General features: G+C 52.9%; 1 protein-coding gene across 7 annotated transcripts in view; it reads right to left on the reverse strand.

Annotated features, from left to right (window-relative positions):
* Positions 1-298: 298 nt before the first annotated feature.
* Positions 299-15970, reverse strand: part of CCDC92 (coiled-coil domain containing 92) — a 36487-nt gene continuing 20815 nt past the window's right edge. For 3 of the 7 annotated variants that reach the window (XM_034934768.3, XM_024931070.3, XM_057299559.1), the window contains exons 2-5: positions 8166-8258; positions 7243-7389; positions 6639-6680; positions 299-1724 (exon numbers count right to left, since the gene is read on the reverse strand). In XM_034934768.3, the coding sequence (XP_034790659.1) occupies positions 952-1724; positions 6639-6680; positions 7243-7389; positions 8166-8199 (996 nt within the window). In that variant the 5' untranslated portion in view covers positions 8200-8258 and the 3' untranslated portion in view covers positions 299-951. Of the gene's footprint in view, positions 1725-6638; positions 6681-7242; positions 7390-8165; positions 8259-8562; positions 8701-15970 lie in introns of all 7 variants that reach the window. The other 4 variants (XM_055096331.2, XM_063593759.1, XM_034934770.3 and 1 more) reach the window with 4 other exon arrangements.

The following is a 15970-nucleotide window of genomic DNA, read 5'->3' on the forward strand; positions in this document are numbered from 1 at the left end:
GCACCCCTTCCCTCTGTGCACCATGAGGCTGGCCTGGAGCCCTGGCTGGCCACCTGGAGGTGACGGGTGGCTTCACTCCACGAGGGAGGAGAGGGGCTAGCACGGGCAGCACAGTGGGCAGGGGCCATCAGAGGCAAAAGCAGCTTCCCACAGAAGCTCAGGAGCGCAGCACATTCTAAGGACTAGCTCTGGGCCGGGAGGAGGCCGGAGTCGCTTCTGGGACCTGTGATTGCTCTCCCTCCTGCAGTCTCCTAGCCCTCCTTCAGGTGTTTAATAAAAGACACAAAACAGAAGGAAGGCAGGTTTAGAAAATAAAGTTTGTTGGGATCTTAAACATTTTGGATAAAACTAACAAAAAAATATGAACACACATTCAGGTTGTGGTGCTATGAGGAGTAGCGTCATCTTATTTAGTTCCTTGAGATACACGCACGGCTGCTCGGTGATCGGTGCCGCCCTGGGAAAGGTTGGTCAGGAGGTGACAGGGGTCTCCAGGAGGAGCTCGGGAGGTGACAAGGGTCTCCAGGAGGGAGCAGGGGCTGCTCGGCCAGGCTGCCCTGGAGCTTGAGGATAAGGTCAAGGTTGGTATGTGTTGCTCCGACTTGAGAATGAATTAGGTGTGTGACTGTGTGGCATCGTGAACATCAGTAGTGACGCAGCCGTGGCCTGGGCTTTGCCTGCAGCGCACTTAGGTTACACGGAGCGGGATCAGAAGCAAGCGATTCGGCACACAGGCGTTTGGCCACAGCAATTAGGAAATACATATTCTGCAGCAGGGACACGATCATATTTTGGTGTGAAGAAGAGGGCAAGAGAAGCAGAAGGAGAATGGGTCGGTAGGTGTGAAAAGTGTTTGTTTGGCATGCATGGGATTAAACAGAAAAGGTGTGGCTGAGATTTCCCAGTGGTGCTCACAGTGCATGGACAGCGCGGGGTGGGGCACGGCGGGCTTCACACAGTTCTGTCCGTCCCTGAGTGCTTCCTCACCACCTTGCCTCCGTTCACCTGGTCGACCGCCAGGGTCTTCACCTCGGGCTGGGCCTGCGGCGGGGTGGCGTGGTGGATCCGATGCGCCACCCCGACGTGGGCCTTGTGCGGCTTTTCGCGGGCCGGGCTGTGCTGCTCGCCGCTTCGGTCGGAGGCGATGGGGGGGATGACGAGGGGCCTCTCTTTGATGAGGTGGACCTCGGCGGACTCCCTAGCCAGCAGAAATGGGGTGGGGTCGGGCATAGCATCCACTGGTTCCCGCAAAAGGAGTTTCCTGCTCTCTGCCCCGAATCTGTAGACCTCTTCAAATTCCGGGTGCAAGGGGGCTGAGAGGCTCTTTTTCATGCGGCGGCGAGGCGTTTCGGGTAGCTTGTCTTTGGGGGGCGCTGGCTTGTAGCTGGCCAGCACGGGGCTCCCTGACGGGCTGGCATCTGAGGTCCCGCTGGAGCTCATGAGCTTCTTCTTGGCGGCGTGCAGCTGGGAGGTCAGGTAGGCGATGGTGCTGGCCCGCTGCTCCAGCTCGCTAGACAGCAGGGTCAGCTTGTGACTCTTGGCCTTCAGCTCCTCCAGGTACTTCTTCTCCCGCTCCTTGATGGTGTTCTCCAGCACTGTGATCATCGCGTTTTTCTGCTCCAGTTCTTTCAACAACTCAGCATTTTCGTTCTCTTTCACTTTCAGTTGGGCTTCCAGCTCTTCACATCTTTTCTTTAATTCACTGCTTCTAGAAGTCCCGTCTCCTACAAGAATAAGCCGAGGAAGCAGGTGATGAACTCATTAGACTGAGGCCGAGTGGTGAGGCCTATGGGGCAGGCGGACCTGTCTGGCGGGGGGCCCTGTCTAGGCTGTGGGGGCCATGCAGAAGGCAGGGCTGTGGGGGCTCTGGAAAGACCCCTCCCCTCCCCGAGGTGGGGAGATCAGGGCATCTCAGAGGCCCTTTCCGGCTCTTAGTTCTCTGGCTTACTGCATAAAAGAATGTCTCTGAACCTTAAAGATGCTGAAGTTAAAACAGGCAATTGCAGAGTATCAGACCTCAGCAAACACTTAGGATGAAACTGGCCGCAAATCCCTCTGTCTGCTCAGATGGCATTTATGAAATGCCTGCTACATTCAAAGTACTGTTTTGAAACTCAAATGTAAAAAGAATTATCCATGTCTATTGAAGTAAAATTCTGATGTTTAGAGGAGAAGAGATGTGGGGCTGTCACCTTTGCTCTGCCGCTGGCCGCCTCTCTCACCCCCTACCCCCGTCTCTCACACACACACACACACACACTGACTCTTTCCCACTTCCTGCTCAGAGAGTGAGCTGTCTCGCCTCTGTGGCTCTTACCCTTGGTCCCTCCCTGCCCCTGCCCTAACACTTCGGGCCTCTGCCTCCTTTTGCTGTCCCTGGGTGCCTGCCCTCACCCAGTCCTTCAGCAAACACCAGCCGCCTCCTTCTCCTGCTCTTCTGGTGACCTGCAGTCCCTGGTCACCTCACATAGCACCCTTGGCTCTAAACCCTGGGTCACCATCCTACTCCTCCTAACGCTGGCTGGCTGGCCATCCTCCTTGCCTGGCCCCTGGGAAGTTCTTTCTAGACTCTTCCTTGCTGGTCTGGAATTCAACTTGAGCATCAGCTCCCGATTCAGTGTCTCCTGAGCACCACTTCTCCAAGTGAGTGTCCGTCAGACACACCCTCAAGTCCAGATAGCTGCTCTGCTTCCCACATCTTGACTCTCCCAGGGAAACTGGATGCAGTCGCCATCCCTGGCCTCCCCTCCCTGACTGTGCCTTTCTGCTGGCTGCTCAGTACTGTCCCCTCCCTGCTCCTCCAGCCGGCCTTGGTCCCACCTCCTCTCTGGTCTTCGTTTCAGCCCATCCTGTATTTAGGAAGCTTGGTCACCCCCTAAATATTCTTGTCCTCTGTTCAAAATGGTTCCTCACTGCCTAATAAAACCCAAACTGCCAGATGCCTTCCAGTTCCTCAATCTGTCCTGAATGTTATCTGCTCCCACATGAATCAAAGCTTCCATCACTCTCCCCAAGCCACCACCTCTTGTTCTGTCTCTATTGTACCCTCTGTCCTTGACCTAACTCCAGACCTGCACACCCAGTTTCCCTGTACCAACTCCACCACCCAGGGCCTGCCTAGGCACTGGACGCCACTGGACGTCTTTCCCGGGCTTCTGTCTGTCTCGCTTTGAATTTTCCCACCTGCCTGAGCTAGCAGCAGCTCTGCAGCATGTCCCGCCGCCAGACTCTGAGCTTTTGAGGGCCCACAGCTGATTGGACTGGTCTTGTGCAGGACACTTGCATGTTACAAGCTCGCTGCAGGTGATGGGCGCTCCTCGACTTAGCATGGGGTCATGTCCCGAAAAATCCAATGTAAGTTGAAAATACCGTAAGTCAAAAGTGTGTTTTCGATATTTTCAGCTTACCATGGGTTTATCTGGACATATCCGTGGTAAGTCGAGGAGTGTACTGAATGGGTATTGCCCCATGCAGTTGAAAAATTTTAAGTTGAACCATTGCAAGTTTCTAGTTTTAAAAACCATGTGTCTGTGTGTGTATGTGCAGGTATAATGTCAGCAAATGACCTCCCTAAAAAGGATGCATGCAGTACTACCTTTCATGAGGTTTCTTCTTTTGCCAAAAGGAAAATAGATCCTAAAACACAGTTTCAGAGGTAGAGACAGGGACAGAGACACACACACGACTCTGTAGACACTGTAAGACCCAGGAGCCCAGCCACCTGGGCTGAACCCATGCAACCTGAAATGCTGACCTGGGCACGGCATTGGGCCTGGTACCCGCTGTCCTTCCCCCAGGGCCTGTGGGACAACAACCCATGCCGGTCGCAGGGCCTTTGCTTTCAGCCCACACTCGGGTGGACAGTGGGCCTTGGGCTCCTTCCGAGGAAGGGCTGCAACCTCAGACCTTCAACCACATCCCTGGCCTGCTGTGAGCATCCTGGGATTTTTCTTCCCCCAGGCAGTGCTGCAAAAGGCTGATGGACATTTGGAACATTCAGGAACAAGGCTGTCCCCGGGCTTTGCTCATGTCCTGTGAGGGGTAGCCCACAAAGGCAGAGGGCCCTGGTGGTCGGACTGGGGACTTGGATTTGTGGGGCACCTGTGAGATGAAGATGCAGGTTCAGAGATGTCAAAGAACCTGCCCAAGGCCACACAGCCCCTCCGAGTCAGAGCAGAGGCCCAAATCTGGGGCTCATTAAGCATCACTCTGGTTCTTTTGGCCACAGCATCCTGAGAGAAGCTCCTCCTGGATAGACATCCTCCTTATCATCCTTCCTTGAGAGTCATCTAGCTGTGCTGCCTCCTCCTCCAGGGTGCAGCCTTGGCTCCGGGCTGATGTTTACCGGCCCCGACTTGAGTGGGCCGTCCTGTGGGAAGGAGCTGGTGCGACTGCTCCTCCATCCCCAGCTCTGGAGAGCTGCTTCGGTGACTGTCCTTCCCGGGAATCAGCACCTCCTGTTTTGCCAATTTCTTGCTCTTTATAGAAAGCTCGACTCCACCTCCTCATCTGTATGTACCCCCTTTCTGGAAATTTCAGTCTTCCCATGAAAGCTTGGTGCACACTGAGCTGACAGCAGCAACTGCTGCTGGTCTCCAAACGCTGCACTGCTGAGCCTGCCCGAGCGTCAGGGCACTGCAACGCTTCTAAACCTGCGCACTCCCTGGGCCCGCCCAGACTTCTGGGGTCACAGCCCCCAGGGGAGGGAAGCCAAGAGTCTATGCTGTACCCTGGGTCCCGAAACTGCTTGGAATTGGGCAGTTTTGGGTGCACTAATGTAAAACAATGATTTTCACCACTGGGAGGGGAGACGCCCCGACTGGAACCACCTGAGAGGCTTTTGAAACTGCCTCCCCTAAGACACAGCCCTTGCTGTGAGACCCTGCTGCTGCTGGGAGTACTACATCAGGTGGGTGGGTGGGCGGGCAGGTGGCCTTGGGACCTCGGGTTGAGAACCCTGACTGGAGAGGCCACAGGGCAAAACTATGCTGCTTCAGATTAGCCTGGGCCAGGAGAGGACAGGGAGCGAGGACGCCCTGGCTTCCATGACACGGGTAGCTCCTTTCCCAAGGCTTCAGTGCTGGCAGGTGTGGACGCTGGAGGTCCCCAGTGTCAGGTTGAAATCCTGTTCCTCTGCATTCCCACAGGCCCAGCTCCCAGTCCCAGGGCTTCGGGGGAGGTCCCTGGTGTTCCTCCACAGGGAGACTTCTGAGGACAGCCTCCCATTCCACCACCCCAAGAAGCCCACGGCACCTTCCCTACCACACGCAGACAAAAAGATGTCTGGGCTCCTGGGTGGCGCACTCAGGAGGCTGTAATATGAGCAATGCAAATGGAAAAAAATCAGTGCTCGGTAATCCGCTAAGGCTTGGTGGAAATGGTCTGTGTCTTTTACAAGGAACTGGACACTCTCATGAATAGTAACTACCATTGTGAGGCCTGTTTAGAAAAAGGCATTGTGGGGAATGGAGAAGTTCTTCAAAGTTTCTTGAAACCATAAAGAGCTTGTCATTTCCTTGCTTTATGTATGTCTCTATATATGTTCCAGTGTAGCTGCTCCGCCTTGCCCCGGCACGCCTGCACAGGGCTGAGTGAGCCCTGGACCACAGTGCATGCTCTTCCTTATTTGGAAACTCTCCTGACCCTCTCATGACTAGCTTCCTCTTTTCTTTGTCCTCTTTCCCTTTTGCCTATTTAGGAAAGTTTCAAGCTGTTAGCCAATCGGGTCAAGCTTAGAATGTGAGGTCCCATTCCAGTCAATGGAAACTGGACACAGTCATAGGGCAACTGCATCAGGTTATGAAGATTATAAATGTCCTCGTCTCCTTTGTTTGAGTGTGCTCTCGTGGTGAGACTGCTGGCGAGTTGCACCCTTTCTGCAGAAAGTAAACTAGCCTTGCTGAGCCATCCATTGCCTTCCTGACGTGATAAACCCGTTTCCAACAGGTGTCTCTGCACAAACATGGATTCAGCACTTTCCAAACCCCCACCCTGTTTTAGGGAGCAGGCTCTTTGCAGCAGGCACAGAGGGCCCTGGGAAGGCCTGGGTTTCTGTCTCTTCTCTGGCGGCCAGCAGGCAGCTGCCCTTTGGGGTTTCCTGAGGTCCTGGAGGATTCTGGTTTGGGGAGGGTTCTGGGGCTGTAGTCCAGAGAAAGCCCCAGATCCTCAGGGAGCTGTCTAGTAATGTGACCACTCGCCCGCCAGCATTTAGCGAGCTGCTGCTCTGTGCCAGGCCCATGCTAGGTGGCAGCGACACGGAGGAGCGGGGGCGGTTCTGCCCAATGCTGCTGCTGCTGTTACTCCTCCTTTTGGGTTTAACTCACGTCTATTTTTATGTCCTGATTACACAAGGAACACATGTTCATTGTAGGAAAATCAGAAAAACATATAATAGGCATTCCAAATATATGTGTCATTCAAAAGAAAACAAAATCACTCATCCCCCTGCCCACTAATAACCACTTGCAACACGGAGGGATCCAAACATCCTTCTCATCTTCCCTTAGAGAGCTCAGGCCACACGCATAACTCTTCCCAGCAAGAGCATTTTCTCCTAAGTGTGTGACTAGTGAAAACGGCACCAACACGTACCACAAAGGGAAACCTCCTGTCATTTACTTCTGGGGAGGAGTTCTTACCTGTCTGTTCCGAACTTTTGACTGTCAGCTCATATGTTAAATCTAAAAGGGAAATGTTAACACATTAATTCTTTTACTGTACATTTCAAAATCTTCATCAGCTTTGAAAATGCAAAACCGATTCCCACGATTAGCCAGCGAGTCCTACCCAGACAGAGCAGGGTTTGGCAGCAGGAGAGGTGAGCATGAGAGCAGCAGAAAATATCTGCGGCCACTGTGCTCCCTGGGGTCAGAGGGCACCCTCTGTTCCCCCAAACTCCCTTCCCCATTCCCCCACAGCATATCCCAACCATCCAAAACAAACAATCCAGCAGCTGGCTCTATGTATCACACAGGCTATATCTTGGTTATCAGTTCCAAAACACATTGGAGATTCTAACCATTGTATTTTAATCTCTTAAGTCCTCAGTATGCCAAGAAAAGGCTTTGCAGCTTTATGCTTAGTGCATCTTGATTATGCAATGAGGATGATATAAGGCATGCAAATGGACTCCTGCAACGATGATGGGAGCTGGGGGCAGGGCAGGCCTAGCACATTCTGACGCTGGGCTCTGCCGTGCCCCATAGCTGCCCCCTGCCTGCCCGGGCCTGCTCCCCGATGTACCTGTGCAGTGCTGCTGCAGCCGCCTGATCTCGGAGTGCAGCCCCTTGAGCGTGCTGGCATGCTCCCGCTGAAGGAACAGGAGGTTCTTCTGTGCGCTGTGCAGCTGGTTCTCCAGGTTTGTGGCTGCCATGCTGACATCCAGAGGACCTGTGGGTAACACAGACCCTGGCTGCGGTGCCTGAAGAGGGTCCCAGGGCTGCCTGCCCTCCTTGGCTCTGGGTGCAGAGGGGTGTGCACCTCCCAGGAGAGAGCAGAAGGAAACCACGGTGCCTGAAGGGCAGGGTGTGGGGGCACCAGGGCTACATTCCCATCACTGTAGGGAGGCCCCAGGCCAGGGACGGCAGCCTCTGCTTCCCGAACGCCTTGGGGTGTGCCCTAGCACCTAGCACGATGCCTGGCACATGAATGAGTGAGGCCCACTCCAGAGTACAAAGTCACTTCCCTTTACTCATGAGGAAACAGATCAAGAGAGGCAGATTCACGAGCCTGGGGTCACACAGCCAGTGAGGTATGGAGCAGGGATTCTAATCCAGGGACCCCTGGTTCCAAATCCTGTCCTCTCCACGCACCACCTCACCCCAACAGACTGACTGACCAAATCACGCCCAAAAGATTTCCCTGACCAGGAAGCACTGACAGCTTCCTCATGGGAAAAGCTGGCACCTGGGAAATGGGCCAAACATTTCCTCTAAATGGCATCTGGAGCCAGCCAAAGTAGGAGGGAGAGATGGGCTGAATTCCAGAGGGAAGCCCCCTGCACTTCACAGCACTGAGAGGAGCCACAGATCCTTCTTGGGAAGGTCTGAGAACGTATCTCATGGGGCCAGGGGGTGGTGCAGGTGTCTGGAGTCTGTCCCCAATGCTTGGCCCCTCCCAGCCCCAGCTTCCAGCATCTGATGCTCACTCAGGGCCCCAGACTCTACCTTCATCGTAACTCGAGAAATGTGGTGAAGTCATGAGTCTTTCTGGAAAAGCTACCAGAGTAATTCAAGACGCTTGTACAGCACTGAAAAATACTGAGGATGAAATGTGAGTTATTTGCTTATAAATTATTATTGTAAATACAGAAACTCAGAATGCATTTTCCCTAGTTTGCTATTCCAGAGAACCCTCCGTAAAGGAGGTACAACTTCTCAATGGCTCCCAGGACGCAGCCCATTTGTAGGATGCCACAGTGGAACCGTTTTGGAGACACTGACACACCCAGGCTGTCACTGCTTCAGACGACACCAATTGCTCATCAATTATCTGTACGACCAGTGACATGCATGCACACTAGCTCTGGAGCTAGGACGAGTTCATAACGAACTTCAGACATACACTTTCATCACACGAAAACACTTCCTGGGCGCTGCTCCGGTGGAAAGCCACAGACTCCACTCCAAGGGCAACCTGAGAACGCAGAGAAGGAAATAAAACACGACGGAGCTCACGAAGGGGAGTGAACAATGATACATCCTAAAAAGGACCAGGAAAAAGAGAAACAAGAGGCCCTTTCAGTTGGGGACAAAAACTGGCAGGAGAGGGCAGTGGCCCCAGGACACGGCAAGTACAGTCTCGGGGGGCACCTCACCACGGGCAGTGATTGGGCAGAGCTGATCAGAAGCCTTGGAATTGGTCATCTCTCTGAACTAGCAATTTATTTTTAGAAATCTACCAAAGGGAAATTATTACTTTTGTGTGAAAAGAGGTAGCTGTGAGAATGGTCACTACAGTGCAGTTTGCAGTTGGAAAAGACTAGAAACAAACTCAAAACCCGACAATAGGGAGTGGGTTAAATAACTTAAGGCGACCATTTCTAGGCATGTTTCTATAAAACAAAGCATAGCTCTCCCTGGCCTTTGACTGCCGTCGCACTGGGCTGCAGATGATGGCAGAGTTGAGTTTCCATCAAGCAGGGCTTTCCTCAGTGGAGCCGTGAGCAGCATTCCGGCAGAGTGAGAAAGGATGTTTCTGTCCCCGAAACCGTCTCTGTGCTGTAACCGCAAACTCTCCTGTGTAGGCTGCTGGGCCAGACACTAGTTTCTAAGTGGAACCCCACAGTTCCCGAGATCCCAACACTGTCTGCACAGCACGTGGTCTTGGGGGGCGCTGACCTTAACAAAGGAGCCAGCTACGACCAAGGCAGGTTCAGCGTGTGGCACACGTGTGCCGCGTGCTTGCTGTGGAAAGGGTGAGCACCTTCTGACCTTGCCCTTCCCTCACAAAGCAGAACGCTTGAAAGCGGAACAGCCTCAGCGTCAAAGGAAGGAAAATCCCAGGAGCACCTGAGAGCTGTCAGTAGCGGTGCCTACGTTTTCCTTCCACTCAGCAATCCGGAGTCGTTCACTCTGGCATCAATTCCAGCACCTCACCTGGAGGCTGAATCCCGAAGAGCTGAAAGGGGTTTGGAAGTGGGAACTCTAGCAGAGGTGCTTTCAAAGGACAGACTCAAATCCAGGATTCTGTTGGCTGATGTAAGAAGCAGAGCCCATATGTTAGTGGCTTGCTGTCAAAGAGAAAGAACCATTTAAATGTGATCCAGAATTTAGTGGGTCTTGGATGACAGGAGAGCTGCCCTAGGCCTAGTGTCCTACCCCTCACAAGCACTGTCCCCAGCTGCACAACCTGGGGGTGGCCTTGACGCTGGCATCCCCCGCCATCCATTTCCAGTCCATGATGATCTTGCTGGCATCCCCCGCCATCCATTTCCAGTCCATGATGATCTTGCTGGCATCCTGCTTTGAAAGCAGCTCTCAGATCCGTTCAACTCTCCCCATCTCCGCTGCTGAGGCCGTCCTCACCCTCACCCGAATCCCTGCCAGAAAGCCTCCCTCTGTCCTCTCCTACCTGCTCCATTCTGCTCTCCACGTGGCAGCAGAGTGATCTTGTTTTTAAATTGAGACTACTTAAAAACCTCCAATGGTTCCCACGGCTCTGAGAATCAGACTGGTCTGCCCGGCCCTGCAACTGGCCCCACCACCCTCGCTGGCCCTTCTCCTACCCCCAGGGCTCCAGGTGGCACGAGCTTTCCTCCAGGTGCCCTGCTGGGCTGTGCTTCTCCCACCCTGGTGCCCTCTCATGGCTCCTCCTCTGCCCAGAACACTCTTCTTAGGCCTCTCTCCCACCCACCTCTCCTGGGTCTCCACTGTCTACTTATCCTTTAGGTCTCAGTACAAGTTTACTTCCTCCCGGAAGCCCTGGCCCCCAGACTCGGGTGCATTACCACCCTGTCCCCAGTTCTAGTCTTTGTGTCTCTGTGAGGGTCTGTAAGTGTGGGTCTGTTTCCCGCCTCCTAGCACAGACTCCAGATTGTTCACTGCTGCACCCTAAGCCCTAGCACAGTGCCTGGCACCCTGGAGGCCCACGAATGGGCCTGGTGCCAGTCTGTTGAGTGCAGCTGTGGTGCCAGAGGAATGTAAGGGCTTCAGGGTTGAAAAGCTTTTGTTTCCATGGGCTTCCTATTTAGGTGCTTCTGAGAAGTGACAGCCTGCTGGCAGTCCTCACAGCCCTCGCTTGCTCTCAGCACCTCCTCTGCCTGGGCTCCCACTTTGGCGGCACTTGAGGAGCCCTTCAGCCCACCGCTGCACTGTGGGAGCCCCTTTCTGGGCTGGCCAAGGCCGGAGCCCACTCCCTCAGCTTGCAGGGAGGTGTGGAGGGAGAGGCGCAAGCGGAACCGGGGCTGCGTGCGGCGGTGCCTGCAGGCCAGCTGGAGTTCTGGGTGGGCATGGGCTTGGCGGGCCCCGCACTCGGAGCAGCCAGCGGGCCGGCCCTGCCAGCCCTGCCAGCCCCGGGCAATGAGAGGCTTAGCACCCAGGCCAGCAGCTGCAGAGGGTGTACTGGGTCCCCTAGCAGTGCCAGCCCACCGGCGCTGCACTCAATTTCTCACCAGGCCTTAGCTGCCTTCCCGCAGGGCAGGGCTCAGGACCTGCAGCCCGCCATGCCTGAACCTCCCACCCCCTCCATGGGCTCCTGTGCCGCCCGAGCCTCCCCGACCAGTGCCGCTCCCTGCTCCATGGTGCCCAATCCCATCGACCACCCAAGGGCTGAGGAGTGCGAACGTACGGCGCGGGACTGGCAGGCAGCTCCACCTGCAGCCCCGGTGTGGGATCCACTGGGTGAAGCCAGCCGGGCTCCTGAGTCTGGTGGGGACGTGGAGAACCTTTATGTCTAGCTCAGGGATTGTAAATACACCAATCGGCACTCTGTATCTAGCTCAAGGTTTGTAAACACACCAATCAGCACCCTGTGTCTAGCTCAGGGTTTGTGAATGCACCAATCGACACTCTGTATCTAGCTGCTCTGGTGGGGCCTTGGAGAACCTTTGTGTGGATACTCTGTATCTAACTAATCTGATGGGGAGGTGGTGAACCTTTGTGTCTAGCTCAGGGATTGTAAACACACCAATCAGTGCCCTGTCAAAACAGGCCACTGGGCTCTACCAATTAGCAGGATGTGGGTGGGGCCAGATAAGAGAATAAAAGCAGGCTGCCCGAGGCAGCAGCGGTAACCCGCTCGGGTCCCCTTCCACACTGTGGAAGCTTTGTTCTTTCGCTCTTTGCAATAAATCTTGCTACTGCTCACTCTGTGTCCACGCTGCTTTTATGAGCTGTAACACTCACCGCGAAGGTCTGCAGCTTCACTCCTGAGCCAGTGAGACCGCGAACCCACCAGAAGGAAGAAACTCCGAACACATCCAAACATCAGAAGGAACAAACTCCAGATGCGCCACCTGAAGAGCTGTAACACTCACAGCGAGGGTCCGCGGCTTCATTCTTGAAGTCAGTGAGACCAAGAACCCACCAATTCGGGACACACTTCCTTTACAGGCACACCTTGCTCAAAGAAAACGGGATATACTAAAACATCCCGAAATGACATGACCACCTCACCCGCCATGATGGCACAAAATGGGATGTGCCTATATGTAGATGTCAGTATTTTCTTCTACGCTCTCCCACGGGGGCAGAGGGGAATGGAGTACAAATGTTATCAGCAGCCATCTCTATCATAGTGTGGTATTACATTTCATTTGTAACAAATTTAAATATGATTTAGTAAGTATTCATACTCTAACTGCCTTGGTCAATCAGCAACTTTGAATTATAACAACGCTGTGTTTCATTAATCCACTCTGTTAACTGCAGAAATACAAAAGCGTCCTTAAAGCGTCCCATTATAATGGGCAGACAGCCTGGAGAAGAAACGGCAGGCGAGCAGGGAGAGTGTGATCACGTAACGCGCAGAGCTCCACAGTGAGCGCTGGTGAGCCACTCGGAGCCCTCACAGTGGGGGACAAGGGTCTCCTGGCCTGGGGCATTTCACTGACTGTCGCTCTCCCCTTCTTCCACACTCTGTGCTGACTGAAAAGGCCCTGACATGGAGACGCCATCTGTGCAGGGCATTCTACAGCTGTTAGGATATTCCTGAATAAGGCAGGTCCACTTGGGGCCAGGGAAACAAAACACATCTCCAAATGGCATCCAGATTACTCAATTATTTTCTCATCAGCTCAAAAGAGTAACAATATCACTGGCTTTCTGAGGGCAAAAGAGTTTTCACGGCTGAAAAGACAGTGGTGTTTTCCATTGCGATCCTTCACTACTGAAGAGAAGTAATCATTGTGATGATGTCATGCTCCCAGTACTGTGACATGACTGAAGCCACCGAGGCATCCTGTTTAGGCTGAGGAGACCCAGCCGGGAGATGCACATAATTCAGAGGGAGAAATGGAGTTAGTCCCAAGAGGCTTAATTCAGTATCAGAGATGCTTTAGAAACATGAAGGAGCATTCATGACAGATCCCTAAAAGGGTCAGCGTGGCAGATGAAAGGAGAAAGGCAGGGCGTCTGCTGCAGATGAATAACGCCGCCTGCTGAGTAAGGGCACTCACCCCATCTTAGCTGTGTGTCAGCCAGGAATGGAGGGCAGCTCATCCAGCCCGTTTGGCAAAACGCTTGCACTTTCTGTGTCAAAAGGGCATATGCTACAAATTGTGTGCTCTTTGTACTACAGCAGTCCATCCTGAGGCAAATCCAATTTTGTTCCTAAGCGTTGCTGGGAGCCATCCGCAATCTTACAGTTATTTGCTCAACCAAAGGCGGCAAGGCCAGGACATTGGTCTTCTTCCCTCCTTGGAGATGCTGCCCACAGCTGCAGAAAATGAGGCTCCCACTGACTATCACTTCAGGGCCTGGTCACGGCTTCCAGAGGGCCAGCCCCACCCAGGTGATTTTGCACAGCTCTGCTAGTTTTTCTCCCCACAGAACGCCAGCAGAAGCAATGCAAATGGGTACCTCGAGGGTCAAAGTCCTGCTGAATAGGTTACCTTGATCAGGGCTCAAAGGTTAAGCCACACGTACATTTTTTCCTATGGCAAATCCACTAGGTAAATTAATTTACTGTTCACTCTACTTGTTCAGAAAGTTAATACTCAAAAAAGGCTTTTCATTCCAAATCCTATAGAGATAGGCTCTGAAGACGTGGCAAGACAGCTTCCTGGATGGGGAAGCGCACTGCCGTCATTTCCTAGTGTCAACGTGTCTGAGGAAGGCCCGGCCTCGCCGAGTATGCTCTCCAGCAGCGTGAAGACAAGGGGCCCTATCAACAGCTCAAGCCGAATTCCATCTTCATTCCAAAGTGCTATCCCTTCCTCTCAGGGCATTAATGTTAACATGACGACATAATTCTATCCATGGACCACCTGACTTGCCCGAGCACAGTGTTCTTTCACGTTACTTACATCATTTGCTCTTGCAACCCGCCTCTGGGGAAAAGAGGACACTATCCCATGAAAAGAGAGAACATAAACCAATAAATGCACCTAAGCCTTGCCGCTTCTCCTAGCCCGCAGGTGATGTGGTGACAATCCTGACGTCTGGGGCAGATTTCATTTCATGCAGAAATTCAGATGTTTTCCAAGTTGTGCACATCAAGTCTCTAATACTTTGAAACTGCAGAGGAAATGCAAACACAGCCCACGGAAGTAGCCTTTTGGCCCGGAAGGGAAGGCAGTGTTCCTCCAGAGTCCAGAGCACAGGGCCAGGCCGTCAGAACAGCACTGCTCCCAAGGAGGCTGGATCCACTGGCTCTCGAGGGTCCACGTTAGAAAATCACACAGCTGTAAAGGCACTGCCGACCACCCAATACGGCAAAAAGACTCACTAATGACTCTTGCTCGTAATACCAGCAAAGGTTCCTAGGAAGCTGGGTGAGGGTGGGGCTTTCTGGGGCCTTAACAAAGCAGCAAGACTAGCTTAGGAAGAAAGCACAAGGTATTCTACTCTGTAGCATGTGTGTCCTGGTCCCTGGGATCCCAGCAGGTGCTCGGTCCCAGGGCCAGGGGCAGACTCACTCTCTTCCCCTGCAAGGTCAGGCTGATAGGAGTCCTCTGGGGGCCGAGTTAGCAATAGGCTATTCCTGCGAAAAAGCAGCACTTGGCTGCCAAAAACAGCTCTGATGTTACCCGTGGGAGGAACCAAGGCCAGACTTATCTTCCCCCTTTTAAAAATATGCCTTTTCCTTTAGTGTCTCTCCTGTGTGCACATCCTCCTTGGCACAAGTTTTCATGGTCAAGCACATTTCTGATCACGTTGCATCTCTCTGACTTTCTTGGGACCAAGCCCCACTGCTCCAGAGGCCCTGCTTGGTCAGCCTGCCCTCCCCAGCGGCATCCCCCTGGGTCCCCTCGGGGCTGGTGTGCTTGTCAACACTCGGGTCCTCTAGCCCCTGGCGTGGCTCAGACCCCTCCAACACAGGGCCTTTGCACACCTTGTTCCCTCTGTCTAGAACTCCTATGGCAAACTATCCCCTGCCCCCGCCTCATTAACTTCCATTCTTCCTGCACATCTGAACTCATGCATTACATACGTGCTGCAGATCATTTCCTACCGCTTCATAATGGCACCGAGTGGAGATCTAAACCAGAACTACACTGCGTTCGTCAAAAAGCACCACAGCAGCATGAATCTGAACATGACCTCACCCCATCATTTCTCAACATTCCAGAAGCAATATTCCAACGTATTCCTGAGACCAATTTCTTGGACAAAAAGAAATGGAATATCTTCGGTAGGAAAGGGTCTCACCATTTAAAAATGGGAGATTGTTTCTGAGCAATCAAGAACAAACATTATCTTTTAGTTGAACACAAAGCCTGTGGAAATAGGGTAATAATTTTAGAATCTAAAAAAAATAGCACACTAGCACTCAGGTGGTAGCTGTGAATGAGTTATAACAAGCTCTTTTAGATTCTAGTCATGAGTAAGTTATGACCCATTCACATTTGGTTCTCTCCTACCATGAACAACAGGAGCCCTGCTGCCCTCTCTGTGCACTTTTGAAAGGCCCTGACCTGGCAGCACTGCCTGGCCCTTAACAGGGCACAGTGTCTCCACGTTTGTGCACAAGGACCTCTGGGGGCTTTTCTGTGGGCACTTTCTGTACCGCTCTGGTGTCCTATAGCTTAAGCGTTGCCATCAAGAAAATGAAGGCTGGCCAGAGAACAAAGGCAGCAATTGCAGTGATTAAATGTAACAGGAGGATAAAATGATTCCTAGCAGGGAGGTGGTTTTCTAAGTAGATTCATGGAGTCGGAAAACATTGAGGGTAGAAGAAATCTTCAACATCAGGCATCCAACACCCCTTTGTTTCAAGATTAAGAAACTAAGGCCCAAAGAAGATCTGCTTAACACAATGGGACAAAAGAGACTGGAGTGGACAAACTCTTGAGATATTAGGCCGTACTTGG

This window comes from Pan paniscus, chromosome 10 (assembly GCF_029289425.2).
Source record: "Pan paniscus chromosome 10, NHGRI_mPanPan1-v2.0_pri, whole genome shotgun sequence".
NCBI classification, from domain to species: domain Eukaryota; kingdom Metazoa; phylum Chordata; class Mammalia; order Primates; family Hominidae; genus Pan; species Pan paniscus.